Source organism: Atheta coriaria, unplaced genomic scaffold (genome assembly GCF_025399875.1).
Source record: "Atheta coriaria isolate IRGN ID8LTWV9N9 unplaced genomic scaffold, Caltech_Dcor_3.1 hic_scaffold_6_pilon, whole genome shotgun sequence".
NCBI classification, from domain to species: Eukaryota; Metazoa; Arthropoda; class Insecta; order Coleoptera; family Staphylinidae; genus Dalotia; species Dalotia coriaria.
Window position 1 is genome coordinate 15,170,559 of NW_027045448.1, and position 25,528 is coordinate 15,196,086.

Consider the following 25,528-nt stretch of genomic DNA (forward strand, 5'->3'; position numbering starts at 1 on the left):
AATGCGGCAATTTGTATCAATATTTGATGCGTGCGCTTTCTTGCCGGGGCGCACCACCCGGCAAAAACGAATGCATATTTAATGTCGCGTCATGTGGACGCGGGGCCTGGTGGTCATCTCGGCTCGACCCCGGCCCGCCATAAACCAGCCGCCCCCCGAAAAACATTTGCGCCGTGGTCGTTTTTTATTTTTATTTTCACCCGTTTACCCGGTGGCCAACCACGCCAACCACGCCAATGTCGAAATACTCAAAGTCCGGCAGTGCTACGCTCGCCACACTTAAACGAATTGCCTTTTCCGGTGGCGGCGTGTGTGAGGGTATGTAAAGCGGGTGTCGCGCGTGATGTGTGGATCCATTCGTTTTCGGACAGTTTTGATGACCTGCGCCTCCGTTGACCGCGGCGGGCGTTATTATTATTATTGCGTTTTATTACTTGCAATATTGCCGTCTCATCGTACGAATATTACGTATTACGTGTCTCTGGACGATCGTCATTTCAGCCGCAATGTGTATACGCGCCCACCGCCACTGGCCATGCGTCATCTATTATTAATTAATTCATCAACTTGTGTTCGTAACGATAATTATGATTTACATCCAACGCTCAAGTGCGCTAGATTAGATCTGCTCGGACATTGCCGACCGGTCGTGCATGTCAAGAGTCTATGTTACATGCCACGTGAAATTAATAAATTGGTACAGTGCCTGTGCCCGCGAATAATAATATTAGTTTTGATTTTTAATTTGATGATGATTGAAGATGCATGGGGCATGGGGAAACTACGGATGGCGTTCCGCAATAACACTTAAGGTGGAAATTGTGCACTATTGAAAAATCTCATTTCGCTGCCGGCGAATATCGGCGATTGGGCCGAAAGCGCCCGACCCACGCCAGCAAACTGCAAATAGTTTCCGTTCCCGGTTTTGGCGCATTACGCTACCCTCGCCGGCGTGCATTGCGTGCGTGCGCCCGTAGAAACACGAAATTTCCTCCGAAGACGTTTCATGTTCATAGGTAGATGGTTGTACGAATGTCAAAGCATACCAGGTGTAACAAACATTGACCAAATCTGGCATCGGTACTAATTCTGGCTATCCGCCCGAATGGCAGGTTTAGATGACGCTTTGTATGCGTGCCCTGCTTAGAGTTAACAGAGGAAAAACCGAGAGAAATGCTTAGACTTATAGAGTAGATAGTGCATTGCATTGTGGTCGAGCTCCAGGGAAATCAGTCCGACGTCGAATCTTCACTTACGCGGCGCGCAGACTTCGCTCGGCGAAGACGCCTCGACTCTCAACAGTCATTCGTTGCGAAATTGCCAAATTTATACAAGAATTCCAAATGTAAATCAAATACTTCGGAACTATTTCAGTAAAAATTCAAATTTATTTAAATTCTATTGAAAATAAATACAAATTTTGTCCAGTTTTCACAATTTAATGTAGAAAATCGGCGATATCTACAATTTTTTAAATTCGTTCAATATTTAGTTCAATAAAAGAAATTTATAAATAACTAGCTTTAACCCGCGGCTTCGCTCGCGAATATCTAAAATAATGAAGTTGTTTCCGTACGCGTCTGTAGTCACAGAAGAAGTAACAATGAAGTAGAATGGCGGGAAGTTTAAAATGGCTGAAAGTATAGTCTATGGAAGTATAGTGTACAGTCTCCATAGTGTAGTCAATTGGATTTGATGTTGACGTAGCTGTCGGTAATACAGTGTGATAATACAGTGTGATGGTACTATATTACTTAGATTTGAGCTTCATTGCTGGAATGCTAGATGGCGTTAAAGTAGTCAAATAGCCAGATGCAGAGGTATTATTGACTAAACAATTTCTTTATTTTATTTAAAAAATAATTTTTTTTATTAAATAAAAAGTAGCCTATAACCATTCGGGGACCACTAAGAATATGTGTACAAATTTTCATGATGATCGGTTAAGTAGTTTTTGCGTGAAAGTGTAACAAACATCAGGACTTTCGCATTTATAATATTAATAGGGATTGATATTTCAATAGACATATTCTGAGAGTTCCTGGGGTTTAGCAGGCTGCAACAATGCCACCTTAAGTAGATACTTAAAATTATATCTTAAAGTGACTAAGATACAGAGATAAGAAACTTTAAATTGCTCAGTTAGGGGTGTTTTGAATTCCAAATTAGAAAAAAAAGGTATGTTGTGTAAGGTTGACTTAACGCCATGAGGGGTAAGAGCATTCCAACAAAATCCTATAAAACGGGGCTGTAATCGAATCTACGGCTTGGTCGTCGACCATGAATGGGAATAACAGTGATCCAAAAACGATTACAGCTGCCAAAAATGAGCATCAATGGGATCCCCTTGAGGTAACATTCGGGGCATGCGATATGGCACCGGAGCACACTTCTTACCCTCTTTTCTTTTCAATTGAAATAACACCGCATGGTATAACTCATGCCCATTTCCCGGACGTGCAATACCTATTTATTTAAATTAACAAAACTACAAATTAATTTTTTTTTAAATTTAGTTGAGTTAAACATTAAGTAAAAACAAAGAAAAACATTGTGATTAAAGTGTGCGCGATGAAGTTTCTTTTTTCGGATGATTTACTCGTAAAGCGCATCGCCAATCGAAGTTTAATATATGTACATGATGATTGTGCTTAACAAAACCAATCACCGTTTATAATTACATCGGCGCGTCCGTCTGCGACCGCGCGTGCCATTACAATCGGCATTAATGCGATTTATCGGGAATTCATTGGAAATTCAATTGAGTGCTTAAATTATAACGCAATTTTAACGATTTTCTTCCAATTTTCCACACTGCAGTTTACAATTGCGATGAATCTCACACATGTCGCTAATGCGCAATCAAAGATCTTAGATTCAATGCAATATTAATCGACCATTAGCAAAACTAAGCCTACTTAGTTTTTATCAAGAGCGTATTGCTTATCGATAGCGCGGATCTATACACTAGCACTTGCCCGTTTGCAATATGTCAGAAGTGACGCAAAGTGGGGTGTGTGCACCCCGTAAGCAGAATGTAATAGAATCAAATCTCTCCTTTATATAATCTATTACGAGGGCAGGACGGCGATATCCGTGTTGTTTGGTGCGCAACATATAACGGGTGTTTAATGCCCGCACAAAGATCTAAGCCGTATAATGCGCTTCGGGGTTTACCTTAGCTTAATGCCCCTTTTTTTGCAAGGCAACCGGCAACAACAGAGTATGTTGAGAGTGCAATGTGTATTAAAGAGTGCATAAAACAAAATGTAAGGGATGCCCATTTTTAACACGTGCTGATGGAGGGTTAGATTCACGATGACAGCTAGAGTAAAACTCAAAATGTTATAAATGCAAATTTGGCACTTATTCGGCGGCTTAGGAAACAATTGGATGGCAATTGTGTTTAATAATTATACCTGTCAAAAGTTGTAAGTAAATGTAGCAAAAGTTGTGTATATTTTTGTCTGTTTACTCTCATGATGCGCGCGACACGTCGTTGAAACTTACTTTGCTTAAAAGAGCCACTGTGCGCCACTCCGCTTGTCTCGACAAGAAGTAATTAACGATTTTCATAAAAGAGCTTAAAGTTTCGCTAAGAAGCGACGCGAAAAGTGTTTGGTTCCATCTTGCCGAGCGCGGAGCGCCACGCTAAGACGACAAAAGAGGAGTGGTGGTGTGAGTAGTGAGATTTAAGAACCCTTTCGTATGAAATTTCACAAGGCCGCTCACGCAAATTTATATTAAATATTACGCACGTAATCTGTGGCTTAGTTATAACAACTACGACAGTCCAATTATTGCGGAGGCGTGCTTGCTTTCAAGGAAGGGGTTCGCGTTATGCCTTTTACTCTCGTCGTAATCATCTCCACGGCGGGGGCGCGCGTAAATGGAAGGAGCGAAAAGTGGAGGAGCGAATAATGATTATGCTTGACATTATCAAGTCGGAAAAGAGGCACACGCACCTTCGAAAATGTGATGTTTTGATAGGTACACGCCTGCCCACAATGTAGGCAACCCAGTTTACACATGCATACAAAAGTAAGCACGTCGGGTTGTGGGTATAAAACTTTTGTAAGGTTATGTATACCAGGCGAAAGGATCCAAAGGACATTCGGTATTGCTGCCATCAAATATTACGACTTGAGGTACTCATATTCTTGGCAAGCACCCCTTGCTTTCTTGCTACAAACATTTATGATTATGATTTTGAGCTGTTCAGCGTTTCGAATAAATTGCGCATCAATTTTTTGAGGGTGGTTTTTATGCACCCGGAGAGGTCAAAGTAGGGTTGGCGGTGTGACATTGTTGACACTTTGCGACAAGAAGTCGCCGCCGGCGTCAAGAGAGGAGGAGGTCGAGTGTGTTTCGTGTTTTCGGTAAGATTTGTGTGCCAGTCAAGCGCGCGATGCGCCCGAACACTGTGAATTATACACGAGGCGCGTGCATACTGCATGAGGAAACTAAACGCGACGGTTAACAGAACCTCCAAGACCGATCAAGTTGTCTTCCTGCCTGCCGCTTGCCGAGAGATGCGATACGGGCGCGCCAACAACAGCGGCACACAGAAAAAAGAACCGAACAGACACGGAAACATCGTGGAAGAAAAGCGGCGAACCCTATCGCGGCACACCGGATCGAGGGAGAAGATTGTTGCAAAACGCTCCGACACAAATCAAACAGAGATTGCGCTTGTAGCACAAAGGTATCAAGTCCTTGTGAAGTTCACTTCACTTCGAAAATAAAACATCGAACTGTACCTAAATTCGAACGAGATCTCTTTTACCATTCAAAAAGTTTTGCTTTGTTGTCGTTGTCGCGTCGTTGCGTTGATGAGCGCCGGCAAACGCTAATTACACTACGATTATGATTAGCTCTCAGGCGGCTAAGCCGCACGGCTTATGAGCTTTGCCGCCGCCGCCGCCCCTCGACGTGGTCCAAACGCAGAGACTGGCTTAGCCGCTGAGCTTACGCGAACTTTACAACGCAAAACAACGCGATGTCTTTCACATACAATGCGTTCTACATTTTGATTAGATTAGGTTAGGTGCTACACTCCTTTACAGTTGGTTGCAATGGTTTTTATTCAAGGTGGTTGGTTACGTCGGTGGTATTAGTTGATTGTCTAATAATCGAAATATCATAGCATTTGTGGTCGTCTTTTCCGGACGCGGGCTGCCGCATCATTGGCATATAGACGCACGATTCACGGAACTGGAAAGTTCGTGCGTTCCGGTTCCCGGAAATGAGCGTCCAATGTAAGCCACCTCTCTACGGCTGGCCAACAAACAGCGTCGTGTTTGCTCACACGGATAGCCACTGATTGTTGACAATCGTAAACATTTAAAATCATCAACCTAACCCATTTCAACGAAATCCAAAATAACATAACCTAATTTATCAGCTATTATTTGCTATAACCTCAAAAATAAGCTTAGAAAAGCATTGAATTAAACGGATAAAATTTATATATTGCCAACAATCAGTATGTGCTGCACGAGCACAATGGAAATATGCTCACAACACGTAATAACACGTAATAAACCAAAACTCAACAGAGTCGCACAGCGCCGCACCGCGCCGCATTGCATGGAATGCGTTTCCTCTGTGTATGTATGTTGGTCAAGCGCACGCGAGCGATAAGCGCAACCGACACCCGAAAACTAATTACTTCACGAATTATTAATACTCGCAACTGGAAACGTGGAATCATCTTAAATAGCCTTCGAAAGTAGTCGAAGAATTCCACTTGCCAATGGGGCGGAGGTGTCGGCCTGAAACACACGTACATTATTCATGTGCACTGAAATTTTCCGAATCAAAAATGAAAAATACAACTGTGAAATAGATGAGGCAATTAACAACGAATTAATTAAGAAAAATAATAGCCACTTTTAGTTTTTAATTAAACATCTTAATTAATATGTGGCATATAAACTTATTTCTTAAATGTAGCAAAGAATAATTACTGCTTATTTAATATTTCGAGTATAATTACGTACACATCATACAACACAGTATTAATTATCCAAACGTACGCGGGAATTATTTATAAATTAAAGAGTAAAACAGAATTGACATTAAAGATGAAAATCTAAAATCGGTTAATTATTAATCATATTAGCAATTGCTGCATCATTGATTTCCATCTGAATTTGCGCGCTTTTGAGCTTTTGAGTATGCCAGGTAGCGGCGGATTCGATACGTGCAGTCGTAATTAATAAATCGTGTGTATATAATGATATATAACATGCCCGGCGTGCGGGTATAATACCAAGGCGGTGAATAAAATAATATCCTCAAACATCTTGGCATGCATCAATCTGGCTGGCGCTTCACGGATTCAGAGGGATTCAAGATTCAAGGCGCGCGCATAATATAATAGTCATACAGCCAGCTGGCGCGCTCCTTCACATTGCAAAAGTTAATACCGCAGCACAACGACTTTTGCGGTTTGCAAACGGAAACACCGGATTCAGCTTAAGACGCGCGTGTTTCGTGCAAACACGAAATTCAAAAGGAATTAATATTCAAACTACACAACGACATAACCACGTTTCAAAAACTTAACCTAAAACTTTTAAAATAATGGTTGAAATAAAAATCGAATAATGAAACTAAGTTTAATAACTGGTTGCGCATCATGTACTTTTCTCTTCTGGTGTTTGGGTAGTGAGTTTCTCTGCATGCTCGTTTCGGGGCAGAAGGACGCGCTCGAGGGAAACATAAACCGCCCTCGCATAATCTATGGAGAGAGCGAAAGGGTTGCGCGTTATGATTGCCAACGTTAATATTTAATCGACTAATTAATGCAAGAAATTACCTATTATGTGTACGTATGATTCGGAGGCGCGCATCAGAATTATTGTGAAATATATTAACGGAATGGGTATACCTACTCTGCGTAACCCTTCAGGACACCACGTGTGTGTTGCTCCTCTGCATTGTACGCATAAATCTTGAGCGTGTAATTTGAATTTTGGCGTAATTAGTGTTTGAATTAAAAGGATTTCTTAAGGGTAATTTAGATTAAAGTTGATTGTTGTTTAAAAATTTATTAAGTAAAATTTGATTAGCGATGACTTTATATTTTTATTTCGAGCTGAATTATTTTTAATCTTAATGGAACATGAGTGCTCCTAATAGATGTCTTTGTACTTAACCGGTAGAGACAATCGCAAATCCATTTGCTGTGCCGACAGTCGCTAATCGGATATCGCATGTCAGCCATATTTGGCGCTGTCTTCACTCTTCTTTACGTGCACTCAGCGAGGTCCAAAACTCCTGGGAATGACTCGATTATACAAACTGCGATTACAAGCAAATATGTTGCATGCTTTTTTCGTGTGGATTTGAATTGACAGTGGGGATATCTCTCATCTTGCGGACACGGCGAGAGTGGTGGCGGCAGCAGTGCCGCCTTCGGGCGCTGCAGAGATGGCGCCTGCGTTACGCGAAGCGCCAATCTGTGCCGCGCGATTGTAGTTGCGTCATTGTTAGAACCCGCCCGATCTATTATTCATGCGAGGGGGTTTTGGCGAGGGGTGGCCGCCGCTGCCGCCTCCGCACGCACACACACACACCATTCGCATTCGCGTTTCGCCGCTCCAGGGCTACCAAACTCACCCTTCGCTGAATTTACACGTAAATGTACCGGAGAAGGGGGGAAAAAGCAGCGTACGAGGAAAAGGATGCATATGTTTCGCTATGCCGCCGCCGCCGCCGCCGCATGCAGCACGCGTTCGTTCACTCAAAGTTCAGCGGCGCATTGAAAGGGGTTTGTTTACGTTTGCTTCTCGCGTACATCATTCTAATTAACAGTCGGTTAATTTGTTAATTTTATCGCGTTTGCCGCCGACAACCACAAACGAAAACAAGTTTATTAATCCGTGCAATTTCGAAATAAAACGCGTCCCGGAATGTATTCCAATGCAAGCGCAAAAAATAAAACACTGTTTTATTTTTATCCGGGACGTGTCCACGGAAAGTGCACAAAAAAAATCGAACATCCAGGAGGATTTTTTGTTGACACATTGTATGATGACCAAAATGTAGATTATCTTTAGATTGGGTCCGGACAGCGGAAGGGTCGACCGTGTGATGCAAATAAGCAATTTCGCACCAAATCTCATATTCATACACTTAATCATCATCCAGTCAACTGATTACCACCGTAAATTACCCCGGCGTGTCACGGCCACGTTCGCATGTCATCTGCGTGAATTATACGCACTCCCAAACCCCGAGCAGACCTGCCGGAATCCTCCAATTCTATCTACGCCCATGTCCGTTCTAATCTGCACACGGTGTGACAGTATGACCCTCACGTCGCGTTTATGACGTACCAACCTCATCATAATCATCACGGGTGTATAATAATAGCACGTCATTATGTTGGTGAATTCTAAATACCTCGATATTGGTCCTCCACTGGTCCAGCAGCACTAATGGTAAAGTTTCACGCTGATTGCCGACCGATTTGTTCGACTTTTCGAGCGACTTTTCACCGGAAGCATCGTCCATGTTTATTACGGTTGTCATTGCAACGCGCTCGGAAGTTTGATCAAGAAACAAGAAGAAGTAAGAAACGAGGGGATCGTCTCGTGACAGTTGTACGAGGACGGCAGCTCTCGCCCGCCAATCACGCCCGTAATTATTTTAAAGTAGTTTGCTTTCTCTTGACTGCCGACTTTTGACGTGATTTCCGAGGGATGATTATTTGCAACACGCGCGCGCAAAAAAGTTGTTTTTGTTTAAAAGGGTTTCGTGCTTTTTGCTTTCTTTCGCGTGCGCGCCTGACGCTTCTCCTGTGGTCAATCCGACGGATTAAATATTTACGTAGGTCGGATGGGCAAACAAATATACAGCGAGCCTGAAAGAGCCCCGCATAGTGCGGTCGTAGTTTAACTCTAAACTCGGCGAATGTTTAAATGTAAGTACCTACTTTGCCAGGGTTGTACCAGCGGTCAAACAAGTGACATGGAAAAATAGTTGCGTTTGCTGAATTTGCGTTCGTGTCTGACTGGGTTTGAGCTTTTTGCACACACGCACACACACGCCGGGCACCGACTGAAGGCAACTAGCGTCTCATAAATGTTGCAACTGAAAAAACCTTTAATGAGCGCCTCGCGGATGACGCATGAAAAATGCACACGGATCAAAAGCGTTGCTCGCGCGCATTACATTTGTCGGTGGCGGCAGCGGCTTACTCCTTGGCCGCAACACCTATTAAGGTATATAAAAACATAGATTACCTACTACCTACTGCGTTGTTTGAATAAAACCTTAGATATTAGCACAATTTTTATTTTGTTTCTTTACGGCCGCCTTCGTCAGCTATTCATGGCGAACGAACAACTTAACTAGTAAATTAAGAAATTAACGTATTCCCACTTGTATGGTTTATTGTGGCTTTACTTATTCAGCGGCCGGCGGTGGCGGCGGTGCCTGCCGGGAACCATGCATTGTATATTAGCCGCCGACTTCTCCGTTCGAATCCGCGCCGAAGCAACAAAGCAGTTCGTGAAATGTCATGTCCTCTCCTCTGCGCTTCTCCAGGAGCCCGAACCAACAAAGAAGAAATCCACCTCAACTTTTTCGAACAGCGACGACGTAGAAAACTTTCTTGTCGATCACATCGCCGGACGTTTAATTAACTTGGTATAATTACATTGATCGAATTCAATCGCTGCCCTTTTAAATCACCAAATGGTTTTTTTTTGTAAAAATGACATGAAATTTACACAACAAAAAGAATTAAATTTTTTTCTTGTGAGTTGCTGCCTGTAATGCTTTTTGTTTCGACGTTATATTATCCACCTCCGGCGGTGTTCTTTCAGCGGAGGCTGCTTTTGGGCGCGCGGCGCTTTTTTACGAGACAAAGTTAAGTTGTGCGCGCTCGTTATGAAACACCCGAGAAAGGGTTGGTCGCGAGACGGCGGCATCGCGCACCCCCCGAGGACATCTTGTCGCCTTTCGACATGCATAATGCAGCGACTAACTAGTTAATTATTACTCAGTCAGCCTGGCGACACAGAACTAAATCTTAACTAAGAAAATAATTTCTTGCTGGAAAACCCGCGCTGACAAGTGCACACACACAACATCAGAATATAAGAATTAGGGTGTAAAATACCGGTATTTATATTAAACCGGTATTGAATGCAAATATCTGGAGGATGGGTAAACAGATGGCGTTGTCCTGTAAACTATACCGTGTTCGTAATTTTGCAGATTAATTTTTAATGACATTAGATCAGATGGTATGTTTAAAATTAGCGTAAATCAAAGGGCACGGTGGCATCCTCCGGGAGCTGGCTGAACATACATCTTCGCTCCGTCATATTGTGTATCGATAGTTGCAGCATGCTGGTTGCATAGGCCCATCAGTGTATTCCTGCGGGAGCTTCGATGGTAGTGCATTATCAAATTACCGCCGCCGTCCGCCCCTCTAGTTTTCTGTTAATCTGTTTTCAATGAACCCTCACCCAGCCAACCTACACACATATCCATATCCACATACACCCCTTCGTATAGATATAAATGAGAGATCGAACACGCCAAAGGGGATGCTGCGAATGATACACAAATACACACGATAAACAAATAATCAAAGAACAATAAATACTAACATAATGTGTTTGATATGTAAACACAACGCAAGATGTTAATTTAGAATTTTCTAGGTTTTAGTTTATTTAGTTTAATACTTGTTGTATTTAGCGATAATCTTTCAAGGAAGTGACGTGGAGCGTTGAGGATGCAAAGACGCCTTCAGGTGCTCTTCGGCAGCGAAAGCCTCCCACGTAATCCGCAGTAAACTGCGGCGCTCATCTAGGATTAAGGTGTTCTGATTAATTTCACTCTTATTAAGTTCGGTAGCGCGCGACCGGCGACTGTTATTACCTGTTCAATTATTCACGCATGCGTGGCGTCTTAACTAAACCAGCTTAAACATTTTTTGCACTTTGTGCTTACATTTATACATCAACACCCTGTATATTGAGTATTTTGAGTGACTGATAAAAGCACTCGCATGGGGTGGATTTACGATTTCGAAGGGGTTACTTATATCTACTTGTCGCTTCACGCTTATAAGTGGACGCGGCCATGGATGGGGTTGTATACCCAAGGGTGGCGATTTTCTAGTCAATTTTACAATGAATAAAAGCTCGCTAATCCGCATACAACACGAACGCGAGCACTTTTTTTTGTATTCATGCCTCCCTTGCTCATCATTTCCACATTTCCCCTCTCAGAAATACTGAGTTTGTGTTTTTCGCTGTTGTCTTGATTGACAAAATTGAAATTAACGCGCAATTAGACGCGATAAAAAACGCACAAGTTTAATCGGGGCCGCAGATTAGCTCGGCTGTCTTAACTTGCCGTCTTTGGCTATAAATAAACGCCGTTAATTCTTTAATTTGCGTCCAGGTTTATGCGCGCCGCGTTTTTAATTTCTTTTCTTCTCGGTGGTGCGGCGTTGTCGTAGGTTTGAATTTGTGTTTTTAATTTTCAGCGTTTTTAAGTGTGCCATAAAGTCTCGCCCTTATTTCGTCTTAGTTTCTGCATGAAGAGGGTGTCCCAGATGCCGGGAGGAGTTTTTAATGTCTCTCTTCGTTGTTGGGATGGACTGTTTGATGACACACAACATACTCGCAAGTTATTAACTAAACTTTTTGCAAGTTGTTTTTTTTTTTCTTGTTTTGGAGTCATTCAATCACGACGCCATGTTGACAGGTCCATAACCAAAGTGTCAGACATATTTTTTGGGATAACTGGAGCATAAAGTCAACGTTCAACGCTCCGGTGAAATCTGAAGGGACCTGGACAGCTTTTTGTTTTGATGTCAATCAAAATGATGACAAATTGCGTAAACAAAATTACAATATTCTATTATATACAAAGAGAAAGAAATTTTTGTTTTGGGAGAGGAATATTTGCTGGTTCATGTATTCTTTATGTCTGCGGCGGGCCCGGCCGGCCGGGTGACGGGTGGGATGACGTCCTAAATGAGTCGACAAGGGCCCCGAAATGGTTTTTCGATGCTCTCTTTATTCGGGCGCCACCGGCGCGCCGTGATTTGTTTGTCCTCCTAGGCGCGCCTGTCCACCAGCCAGTCAAACCTTTTTTATCCCCATTTTACATTTCCTCGCTGTGACACTGTGACACTGACAGGGACACAACCAGCAAGAAATTTTTGGTTTGCTAGAAGATGAGCAAAATTCGGTTTCCACTCGTGTAGTCTCCTGTAGTGCATATGTCGCATTTTTTCCTGTTTTCTGCTTTTGCAAAGTCAATAGGTAATGAATAGTTAATGAAGGCCATTTCTTCCTTTTGTCCCGCTCTTCTCCCCGACGTATATCTATTTGTGTCTTCTCATTTTTGACCCTTCTGTCGTGTCCGCTGGGGGGTTGCATTGTTTGTGCCGTGCGCATTCATGCGTGTACGAGCCTTACATGCCGTGCATATGGTCCGCATAAACAAACACACCACCACCACCAGTAGCAAACGCATTTGCCTACCGCCACTCCACTCGATACACTTTTGAGCAAGCTAACCTCTTTCGGCACTTGCGCGCTGAATGCGAAACATGTTGCCATCAGCAAATGTTGATAATAACATGCGTGTATACATTCTACCCTCATACAAACTCGTAAACTTAAGAGGGTGATTTCCTGCAGTTGCACTTGTAGCCGTGAATCGGAAAACGCACCAAAGACACATTTCCGCCGCACGCGTGCCACCCCCACACTCAGGATGTATGTGTTTTACGTCGCGACATCATCCACCGCGAGCGTACAGGTGTCCCCCTTGCTAAATAAACACGTCATATATCAAGCCACCCTTAACAGAAAAAAGCACCAAACATACCGTCTCCGAACAACAATCAAAAACCAAAAGAAAAAAAAAATAGTTAATACCTACAGGTACATCAAAGACACGCATATATTTATTTAGGTAACTTTATTGCAAATAAATACGTTTAATAAATAATCATCATCGAAACAAAAACATGAATTTAACACATCCAGATGTTGTATTTTCTTTACATGACTCTTGATTGGTTATAATAAATATGTGGTGAGCATTTTCATCATTTGTTTAACTTTAAATCAATTGCTTAACGTTGTTTATTTGTACAATACTTTCTTACGAACATAAAAACTTGTTTTCTTCTTTTGTACTAACGATAAGCCTAAAAATCATAACCTCGCAATTAATTGTGAATCGATTCGTAATAATTAATTAATATATTATCGTTATATGTACAAAGTTACAATGTTTTCAATGTTTTTCTTTAATATTATTCCTTTGCTTACACGTTAACTTGTTTATGTACAATAGATTTGTAGATTTCAATCGAACAACTAATAGAATGCAATTGTTAATACGTACAAATCTTTGAGTCATTGACGCATGCGCGTACAACAACCAGATTTGCTCAGTTTTCGTTTCACTTCACTGGGATTGATATGTTTGTTGTTTTTTTGGTTGTTTGTTTACCCTGTACCAAAAATGAATTTCGCCACCGAGTCGATCGAAATGGTTATCAATTATTGCTTGAGTAATATGTACACATTAACCAAATATTGCCTAAAATATATTGCACAAATTTCCGCGTTTTTTTCTTCTTCAATTTTGACTAGTTTATCACTGCTGTTGTAGGTTTAATACTGGTTGAGCAGGTTTCGTAAGAAATGACTCATGACTAGACTTAAGTATCATAGCAGCTAGTAATTAATTAATATATGTACAAAGTTAATTAATAGACTATTTGCATTTTGGGTACGTGATAGTGATAGTCGCGATTATTCTTGGGCTTATCAATAGATTAACATTACCTTCGTCCTCATCTTGTGTGTCTTGTGTACGTTGGTGGTTACAATATCATCTTACCGTCTTATCATCGGTCATGTTTTGTTTGTTTGTATAAAAATTGTACTAATTTGGCATGCGAGACATGCCCGTCTTTTGCGTCATTTTACACTATATCCTCTTCTCGTCGCTGGCGTCGACGCCTCGTTATTTATGTACACCTCGTCGTGGTTCTCATTCATTCATTCGTTGGGGACGCGGGCCGAGCTCCCGAGTTAAAAGGTCGTTTCACTAAAACATTATGCTATTACTGATTAATTCACCGGAAAACCGAAATTAAGATCCGGTCAGTGTTGTGCCGCGAACTTCATTCGTTTCTGCTTCTGACGCTGATTGCAGAACCAGACGCGCACGACGTTCTTCTTGAGGTCGAGCTTCTCGGCGATGGCGGCGATCTTCTCACCGGAGGGTCGCGGCTGCACAGCAAAGTACGCCTCCAAGGAGCGTTTCTCCGGTGCAGCAATAGAGGTCCTCTTCCTTTTTTTCTCACCAGCGGGTAGTACACTAGGAGCATCAGGGTCACGACGTTTGTTTTTCGCCTGCGCTTCGGCTTCCTCTAACCACGCTTGCAGGATAGGCTTAAGGGCGATCATGTTGTTGTGCGACAGTGTGAGCGATTCAAATCGGCAGATGGTAGATTGTGATAGCGCACCAACACCGGGTAATTTAAGATTGGCAAGTGCTTTACCCACATCTGCTTGCGTAACACCAATTTTATCCTCCGCTGTTTGAAGCGTTCGGCAAATGCTTCCAGTTCACGGGGATCTGTGTCCGCATCAGGATGTAACCCTGCTACTGCAGCAGCGGCGGCAGCTGCCGCCATTGCGCTGGGATGATGCGCGGCTGGATGTCCACCATGGTGTCCAGGATGATGTCCTGGTGCTCCATGCCCACCCAATCCTCCACCGTGATGATGATGGTTCATCACATGATTCATACCATAGGAATGCATATGTGAAGGTGTCTCTGACATGGGTGTGAGTGTTGTCATTGACGACGTCGAGATGGGATCCAGCATTTCCAGGCCATCCATGTGCCCCATCTGCAATGGAATAAAAACCAAACGATAACAAACATGTTTTGGTGACAATGGAGGCCTTAGTTAGTTAGTTTATTTGTTTGTTTTCCAAACAATGCGTGCGTTGTTTGGTTTTTCATTTTATATTGTATTCCTGTCCATTGTGCGGTATTTCTATTATATTATTATTTGTTGTATTCGGCGCGTTTTCCAATGAAATGCCATGCAATTATTTTTATTTTTCCACCGCTCGTATTTTATTTTATTTGCATTTTTGTTGCATTCTCTAGTGTTTGCTTTCGGGTTCTATTGTGTGAGGAAAAAAGCAAACTATTGTTTCACTAATAAATTGAACGTGTTCAATTTTTCAAGCGCGCATTGTTTCATTTCTAGCGATTTTTCCACATCAAATTCACTATTCCACACATTGTGGTAATAACAGTTAAATATTTATCCGTATAATATTCATATATTTTTGAAATTAGTTATGATTAGATATTAGTGACCGACGCCGCAGGAAATCTTATCGAGTAATCTCTCGGGCAATCCAATCGAATTAGAACGATTCTGTGGGTTAATGTTGCACCGTTGTAATAACGAAGCGATACTCTCACCCACACCCACACACCCTCGCGCCTATCGAAATAATCAATCAAAGGAGAGATGTGGCCTTCGTTGATGTGGAAGCGGGGCTCGAATTGTGGACGTCACTGATGATTCCGATTCATATTTAATGAAGGTGCGTGTTGCTCGTTCTTTATCAATCTAAATTCAAATAATGATAGTGGTCGCATCATCAACGAATAAGGAACAAATACTATACTACCTTTTCTTTGTTTTTCGCTATTTTATAGTTGTTTAAAGCGTAAATAACTCGATAAATGGATTTTTACAGAGCCATTTTTATAACGACGTTCAGGAGACAATGCAATGCGTGCAATTTGCATCTGTTTAATTTTTGTAAGATGGCGCTAGTAGTCACATATTAGTTTATATTGGTATAAACTAAGCCTTAGATTCTAAGGCATGAATTGTGTTGTGTCATTGTGGTAGTGAATGCAGATTGCAGATCCGTGTCCGTGTGAGGTCGCGCGCGGCGTGCAGCAGATCGTGTTTTGTTTTTATTAGTCAGTTGTGTTGTTTGTTTGGTTCTGCAAGTCATTGTCGTGGCTGGTGAGACTCTGCACGCTGTATTAAACTGGTATGTAGTATTACATTCTTAACTATTTCTCTACTATTTATATTAAAACTTATTACTCTTGTAAAATGTCGGTGAATATTTCCTGAAGTCTAAATATGAATTCCGCCATGTTGTATTCACTGCTTATGCACATCAACAAATTAGCTGAAAATCGTGCTTAGGTTATATAAATTTGCATTACAATCAGTAGGAATGTTAAGATCATAATTTCGCCATTGTTGCAAATGTTACCATCAATGTCATGTATTTGAAAAAGATGTTCTAGCTTATAATATTTTTCATCGTTACGCAGAGTATGACGTTAAAACGGGGCTACACTAGTTTTATTTGGGTTTTTAGCAATTTAATGGTTCCTTAAAGTATGAATAACTCGATAAATGGATTTTTTTATTGGCATATAATTCCGATCGACATGCTCCTGCTGTCGTGGCGTGTGTGCGCATTCCAATGATTCAACATGTCCCAACAGCGACATATTTCATCATTAGACCGCGCACACATCGGTGTAAAGTGGTCATTTGACGTGCGTGCAGGGAAAAAGTGTATCGAGGGTCTCTCCGCATTCTTCCCGCCCGACATATTCCTACTTCTATGTGTGTGCGCGCGAGAGAACCGGGACGGGACGACGGGACAAGAAGTTCGAATGTGGCGAGGGCACGGCACGACCCTCTGGGGAAATGTTATATGTGACCTGGGGGCTTGCGTCGAGACTCCGGCGCTCTCTGACCGTTTGTCAAACATCGCGAGCGCGCGCGGTTGCAAAACGCGTTTGTTTTTCAAGTATTTCGTGTTTGGCCTGGGGACCGCCGCCATTGTGTCCGGTGTCCTTTGTTTCAATGCTTTTGGGACACGATAATGGATTTAGATTAGATATTCTTTCAAAAACAAAACAAAACATAACAAATGTTTGTTTTGTTCCGACTTGATAGTTACCTGATGTGGCCGGCTGACTGGCGGTGGTGCTCCCATGCTATGATGATACATCATGTCGTGTTTTAGCTGAGGAAGCCCACTGGGCACCGGTGCGCTCTGATGTTTAATATCAACAGCCGCCAATGCTTCCGCCCTGCTGATAATACCATCATTGAGCCCCGAGAAAAGATCACCCTGCAACAATTAATATTATTGATTAAAGCAAAGAAATCGTGTGTGTGTGGTAAACATTGAATTATTAAAAGTGATTCTCAACTCGTTTTGCAGTTTTCACCTGCACACGGCGTGCGCGGCCAACCTGCTATAAAATTTATGCGTTGAAATTATGATAAAATGATACGTTAAATTATTTATGATTTTTTCACTAACTTTTCCGCGCGCTCTGCTCCACACCGGTTCATTAATAAAACTAACGCAAATAAATCGATGAAATTATTATTTGGCGAATGAAAAACGAGTGATTCTCTGAAGAGTGAGGCGGGTAATTTATGACGCTCATCATGTCGTTTTTCGGAGCCCCAAAATGACTAACTAGCTAGTTAATATAACGGTCATAAGTTAACGAAATGGGATAATTTGTAACCGCGTCGGCGTGGTAATGCCAACAACTGTGAACTGTGAGAGCACAGCCCAAAGAGGGTGGATGAGAGATGCACGAGGAGGAAACAAACGAGTAAACGGGAAAAGAAAATGCTGCAAATACTATAGAAACACAATTTATACAGGGTGTTATTAAAAGTTTTCAAAAAAATTTTTAAAGTAAAATATTTTCTTAAATTAAAGAAAATTTTTAACTTTAAAAAAATTTCTTTCTGAAACACCCTGTATGCTAACATTTTGAGGTGTTCCGAGTATGACTGCCATGATTAATTCCCCAGGTCCGCGCCAAACAACAATGAAATTAGGGGCGATTATCACTTGTCTTCGGCGCTATAACTCTTCATCTATTTTCGGGAGCAGCGAACGGGAACCCTCTTAACCGAATAGATTAGAACAATTTGTTGCGAAAAATTAACTACTTAATCAACCCACATACAGTCTGTGTTACTTTATGTGTAAAATAACAAAATATTTTTTAATATTTTTTAATATTCCGCGTGATATTCGTGACAGTTGAGCGCCACACTGAGGGAATGCCACTCAAACATTTCGGAGGTGTCAGAAAGACACCATGTGAGTACGTTTACGCTTAAAAAAAGCCTAGTTAACTTGATCCGAGCGCGGCAAAAAAAATTGTTTGCGTTACACTTTGGATTGATGCTTGTACAAATGGTGTCACTCTACGTTTGTTACAAGCATACTCTGCGAATTGTAATTGTTAAGAACACATTAACATTATTTAAATCTACAGAGGGTTGTGTGTTGTGTATATATTATTCGCAATTTCACCCCTTTGGATAGCAGTATGTTCTTGAAACGTCTCCGCCACCACTTAAAAGTGTTTCATTTCTGTTGTCTGCAAAACAAAAACGGGATGAGAGGGAAGATGGGCTGGCAGCGGCATATAGAAAAACGTGCAGGCGGCGGGGGTGGTTGTGCGAGGGGCGCGCGCTCGCTGCGTAAGTTAGTTCTTACACTGGCTCATCTATAATTCAGGCCGGCCCTACTTGTTAGACGCCTCCAACCCTCGGCGGCCGCGCGCGCTCTCACCCGCTCTCTGCGCCCCTCCCGCCGCCTTCCGTTTCCGGTACGAGATCCTGCCACTTCCGGACACTGACGGGTTATATCTATCTCTTTGCAACGAAACGCGCTCGTGTGCTAATTGATTCTGTTGCTATAATTGAGATTTCTTGTATTTTATAAACCGGGGACGGCCGTTTGACAAAAATAAAAAACGAAGAAAAAAGGAAGGAAAAATTGCGCAGCGAAAGCGAGTTTGTGAGTTTGCGAGTTTTATTCGATTCGTGTTGTAAAGTTTTCCAACTTTCCGAGCGACGGACATCATTTAATTTTAGATTCTCTAATTACTCGGCAAAAATACTATACAGAAGGTTCCAAGAAATAAAAACAAAATAAAAAAACAATAATAGATTACCTTGTATATCTAGAACTTGAGGTGAAGAATGAAAACGGAAACCTATGATGATCACATGAATATTTTACTAGCCTCAATTCCGAAGACTTTAATTATATCATCGGCGTTACGTTCACATATCGCTCTACATCTGTCATATACAGGGTGTTATCACATCAAAAAACAAAATAAAAAATGTTAATTTGTCGCATGAATAAAATACGCAGAAAAAACTAATAAAACTTCAATATTTATTTAAAACGGCCAACTTTTGTTACATTGACGATTGGTTAAATATCGATCTATTTGTGTTGGACGCTAATGAACCAAACAAGCATGGTACAATAATATGATTATACCACAACACAAAAATAAAATTAAAATAAAAAATAAGATGTCTATAAGCTATTTAAACAACTAAATGTTTTTAATTTTAGAATAATGCTTTGTTCATTGATTCGACACGTAATAAATTTGTTTAGGCTTGTAATGTGTAATGTAGTTATCAAAACCCTAGTCAGCGTTAATTTTTAAACGATGCACGATTCACTTGCGCGCCCATACTACTAAATTATTATCGAGTGGATGGTTTTGATGGCTATTTATACTTACATTGTGTCTGGGTGACCAGGAATTGCACATTATCGACGCATCTTCAAGCATTCTCTGTAAACAAAGAAACAAAAATTAATTTATTTTAAGAATTGGTGGAGGCGCCGATATTTTTAAAATGTGTTTATTGAAAGAATCTTGTTTTTCGGTTGTACGCACGCATAGCCAACCGGAATTACCGATAATGCTTTAATAGACGTGTGCTTTTGTCCACGTAAACGTCGCGCACGCCGCCGATTTGGTTCCCCGGCGGCGGCGGCGGCGGCGGCGGTGGAGGATAATAACGTGTCGAGTGCTCGTCGCTGCACAAGCGATTTCAAGCCGACAAGACCCGCGTGCGTCGATGTCGCGTGGAGCGCGCATTGTTTGTTTATATTTGTAGATCGAATCTTAGCGCAGCGCCACGAAAACCATGAACGAACGCACGAAAACCTAACCAACATAATTGCTCTATAAATACGCGCGCGCGCGGGGCCGAAAGAGAAAATAACAATTTTCAGCTCGTTTAAAAAACACACAAACGAATAATGACCAATATGTAACTCGCACCAAAGCACCTGATACAATCGAAGTGAAGTGCAATTTGTATGTCGTAAAAACATGTACGTAATTAACTGTTTTGTTGTTTGTTTTTTTTGTTTTCTGTTTTTCGGAACTAAAAATTTCGCTTATTTAAAGATGAGAATATTAAACATAGACCAATTTAGATGAAAGGGTTTCTTCTTTGCACTCAGCTGTACTTTGCGCGCACGTTGTTAATCCAATTAACATATTTTCCATAATAACAATTATGGCCGGTAAGGCGGAGGCGCGCGTCTGCTGCAAAGAGAATAAATAACGAAAGTACGGAGTGTGCGGATTCTTTGCTGCGTTTGCACTGTTTCAACTTTTCTTTTTGTCCGGGGCGCGACATTTTATCGCAACCCTTGACTGCTAATTGAGTGCATGAGTATCCTTTCTGCAATTATTTTAGCATCATGCTAATTAGATTAAAAATTTAAATTTTTACAAATATTTTCACTCAATTTCAAATGCATAACATGTGCTTATGTTGGCTACGCATCGCATAGAGACAGATTGTAAACGTCGACGATCAAAATATGTATGTGTGGAGCTTTGAAAGCTCTGCGGATTGTCTGTGTGTGTTTGCGTGTAGAAAAGAGAAAGCTGGCATTGCTCCGCCCGCACCGGCGCGTCCGCCAATCGCGATGCGAGCTTTATCGATCGTTACGTCACTTCCTCGTCCGCTTGCGGGACGCCATTTTAACCCCGCCACCACGCCGCCGCCGTCGCGTTTCCCGACCGACGAGCGACGGATCGACAACAACTATTTGTAGATACCTAGGTTTATATCCAACAAACTACCCCAATAAAAAGCTTATTTAAAAATTAGAAAAAAATTCGCGCAAAAAATTGATTAATTTATTGTTTGACTTTGAAAACGCCGTGTAAGATTATTAGGTGGTAATTTTTATTAAACATAAACCAATAAGTGCACGTTGTGTGTACGCGTCGGATGTTATTATGATAAAAAAATTCATAAAAATCATACACCACCATTCAACATGACGGTGGATGCGTCGACGTGCACCGGTAAAAAATTCATGATCAACATTTGTTTGATGTAATGCAAAATCAGTAGAGTTTAATTTCTTTCGTCTTTTTTTAACCCTGCTGCAATATTATGAGTTATTAATTAGATTTGAATGGAGTATGCGTTTAATGGACTGGCCATAATAATCCGCACGGGTGCGCAAGTAACGCAAAGGGGTGCCTCCCCAAAAAACAGATAACGGAAACGCATCGAACACGCGCATGAAATAAAAGTGAACGACTATCCACTCGAAAACAAGTTGAAAACTACTATCACGTGCGTTATCGTCGATGGGGTGAGTGGAATGTTCTTTTTGCGTTGTCACCCCTACTCGCTACACACAGTTTGCAAAAATTTGATTTTCTAAGGAAAAAGGGTATCAAAATAATTCGAAAGCCCAACAAATTCTACCAACACAATAATTTAGGTTCATTATTTTCTGGAACTAACCTTACGATCGCATGGGCTTTCGAACGCATGACCCTTTCGTATGCTAGGCTTCCACTTGGATTCGAATTGATCTGCTTCACTGCCGCAATCCCACACCTGTCACAGAAATCAAAAAGATGTAGGTATACACATGAAAGAAATAAAATAAAAAAATAAAATGTTGTGATTTGAGTACAGGCGGGTAATTATCCGTGGGGCTAATACAATAATGGGCCAGAGCGCGGGTGATAATCTCGCCGACGATTCGTGATGACACACGTCACGACAACCCGGCATGGTAATTCCCACTCGAGTCGAGTCTAGTGCCTAGCGTGCCGGTGTTGAACTTTAATTTCCCTACATTTCCGTGCACTTATCCGACGCGTAGATTCCGTTTCGTGACGCTACTGATTTCCGCCACTTTTTCAATAAAATTTACAACTCCATATAAAACCTTGTTCGCTCGGCGGGTATTTTGCGTGTTTCTTATCAGCCAAACAACAAAACATAAATTTCATTATTAGAAATGGTTTATTTTGATTTGATTTCAAACATGAAACTTTTTCTAAAATTCTAAGCTTATATCCAAAAATTATTATGGTTATCTTGGGCATTTGCATCAGCAAATATGATTGATCACAAATTACCCTCAATCTTGATCTATCATTATCATTGAGGGTAATAATATAATAATTATCATCTTAATTTTGTTTGTTTTATGGGTATTCTAACAAATATTATAAATATATGTTTATTTGTAACACGACTACACAAAAACCACTCAATAAATTTTGATAAATTTTGGTTTGGAGATATTTTAGACCTAGGAGAATAATATAGGCTACTGCATGTTGCAAAAATATAACTTACAGGGTGTACAAAATAGTTATGCAACAAAAAATATAAATGACGCTGAGATATGAAAAAAATGTGATGAAAATGCTTATTGAAGATGACCGCCGATAAATACGTATTGAATATTATATAGTAGCATCCCTGAATATGCTTTTATTTTTAGTTCTAATAATAAAAATTCTAATAAAAAATAAGTCTGCAATAAAAATTATCAACTCGCATAAAAACTAAAATATAAATAATATTGAAGCAAGAATAAGTCACATGGACATATTCCTGTATTCCTGTATTCCATACGATGAGTTTGATGAAGTTGCGAGTTTGCGGAGGGTCCGCCACCACCGCCACCGTAATAACGGGCGAATGTACGCTGCTTTAACTGACGTATAATCAGGTGGCGGCACTTGCGGCTTTCCCACGCTGCTACGGCATTATCAACCTATTATTAATATATTGTTAACGGATAATAATTACATCTATCCGTAAGTACAACTCATGAACAGGCTACACGTTCTACTACGACTTCTTCTGGATATAGAAAGCGAAGAAAAAAAAAAGAACAATACTACTTGAAAGTTTACTGAATTGAATTAAAGTGAACGTGACAGTTTATGATTTGTCAAAATTCATTCCTCAATCCATCAATCAATCAATCAATCAATCAATCTTTCTTGCAAGGTTGTATCCAGGGGAAAGGTCACTTGATGAACTTTTTGCATATTGTCGAAAAACTCAACTGAAAAAAAAACTATTTGTTCAACCCGATAATTTGTGCAGGAGATCTCCTCGGCAGTAAAGTGAAAACTTTCTTCGTGCACGTCGACGGCAAGTTGTTATTAGCGTCCGGTGAGTCGTGGACGGTGCGTTCGCCTGAGCTTGAGTCTCGTGGTGTTTATTAATTCATTTCAGTTTGTCGTTGTTTTTAGCACACAATGTGAAATATATTTATGTTTTGATCGTAGATTTTTAATTTCAAAGGGCAACACTGTAAAAATGAGGTTATGTCATCTGTTCTAACCTAACTTGATGTTTGAAACGTCAAAATGTGCAAAATTATACAGAGGATTGAAGAAATTAGTGAAAAACAAACGGATCTGTTTCAAATTGTTTTTCCGTCCATATTTTAAGCCTAATTTTGTGTGTATAATAAAAAACAAACACATAATATGAAGGTAAAATAATTTGTATGTGTTAGTAATGCTTGCACACACACACAGCCGCACTCCTAGTTCGAATGCATTTAATAAATTATTAACGAGCCGTCGGTTTTCCGGTAAATTGGAATTAATTCAAATAAAAATACCAACAAATCGTCACCTCCCGTCTGACTACATTACCTACACATTACCGTGTGTGTATTTTTTGCGGGTGTTTTCAATATCGAACAAATCTGTGATTAAATAAATACGTGTGAATACGTTATCAACCTGTAGAACGAGCCAATCGTAAATTTTAATGCGCACGTTTTCTTTATTTCGTGTGTGCATGGAAATTCGATGGAAACACACACATGTCCCGGCTGCGATCGTGAAATGTACAATTACGTCCAGGGGAATCGCGCAAACTGCGTTACAAACTGTTTTGCATTCCGGTCGGTAGGCCTGACGGCGTTTGCGATTGGACATTTCGGCAGGAAAAGCGAATTTACGCCGTGTCCCAAAGCGCGTCGCGCCGCCATCGATGTGATCGCGTACACGTAATAAAAATAAAGCGACCCTTCGATGCACAGCGCACACACACGGGGGCGGCAAGCGGCAATGCCAGAGGATTGTATCGTATAGTTTATTGAGTGCGGTTGGGCAAATATCCGAACGGAAACAAAGCGTAAAATGACAAAATAGAATTTAGAAAAATAAAAAATGATTTATTTTTAGTTAAATTTACTCAGTTGATATTATTTCACCTGTTGTAGGTGTACGCATGGCATTTATGCGTGTTAAAACAGCTGTGAAAATGCGGCGCAATAATTCGAGCAAAAGAAATTGACTTTACGCGGTTTAAGCGCGCCACGGGGCGGCGGCAAGCGATTTTTGCGGCGCCCGACGTAAAGCTCTGCCAGCCGTTAACTACATCTCGTGAGTAATGCATGAGGCGGCGGCGACGGCGGCGTGTATGCGTACACGTATCGCGAGAGTTGGCTCAGGTGGGCGCCATCAATGATGCATCGCGTTTTCGCTCCTCTCGAGCGTTTTTCAAGCCACAACAACCGCACTAGCGCAAATTCTAGGTTATGGTTACCAAGTTAAAACATCTCCCGGCGCCTCCACAGTTAGACTAATTATAAATTTTACAAAATAAAATATAATTTATGTTTATTAATGCAATTTTTGCTTACCGACGGATTGGGCATACAACGTCGTGCCATCGGTTCGGGACTTCTGTACGTCGGTGAATAACGGCCTGGAAAACATGAGCCGGTCGACGTGATGGGCGCATGCAATCCAGTCGGGCCCTTTGCGCCCATCATCTTGTCCGGCGAGTACATCATCTTGAAGCAGCGGTCGCGCTGCGCAAAGTAACAGTCAATCGCAATGCGGTGGTGGCGGCGATTCTCAAAACGCGTTCGGGATTACAACGCACACGAGTGCGACATTTTGTCACTTTGTTCACCACTAAACGTACACTTAAAGTTTCGCTAGTCTCAAGATGTTATCAACACGCACAGCACAATTTAATTGTTTATTTCGGGTTATGGGTATTAATATGCTTGTTATCAGTGAGTTGGGTTGTTTGGTTGTTGTCGCATGAATTGCTGCGAGCAGAGTACCGCGATGCAACCCCCGGTTCCAGGGTGAGAGCTCTCGCCGATCGAATGGTGGGCGCGCGCGGGGCACAACACAGTCACTGGAGTGACTGGACTGGTCTGGAGGGCGAACGGGACGCACACTGAGGGCGCGCGCGGCATCCATTGGAGTCGGCAGCGACGCGCGCCGCCGCCGCCGCGCACGCCCGCCCCCTTTCGCGGCCCGCCTGCCTCGCGCACCCCTCGGCTCC

General features: G+C 41.6%; 1 protein-coding gene and 1 long non-coding RNA gene across 2 annotated transcripts; both read right to left on the reverse strand.

The window, feature by feature from the left end:
• Nucleotides 1-12,949: 12,949 nt before the first annotated feature.
• Nucleotides 12,950-25,405, reverse strand: acj6 (abnormal chemosensory protein 6). Its single transcript, XM_065305449.1, is given in 7 exon segments — nucleotides 12,950-14,109; nucleotides 14,185-14,590; nucleotides 14,593-14,920; nucleotides 17,031-17,204; nucleotides 19,657-19,710; nucleotides 21,701-21,796; nucleotides 24,870-25,405. Coding segments are annotated over 7 exon segments (1,227 nt in total). The 5' UTR covers nucleotides 25,023-25,405; the 3' UTR covers nucleotides 12,950-14,093.
• On the reverse strand, nucleotides 15,346-15,809 carry LOC135794249 (uncharacterized). Its single transcript, XR_010548845.1, has 2 exons — nucleotides 15,723-15,809; nucleotides 15,346-15,661 (listed from the first exon to the last, which is right to left on the reverse strand). It is a non-coding gene; the product is annotated as an uncharacterized lncRNA (long non-coding RNA).
• Nucleotides 25,406-25,528: the final 123 nt, after the last annotated feature.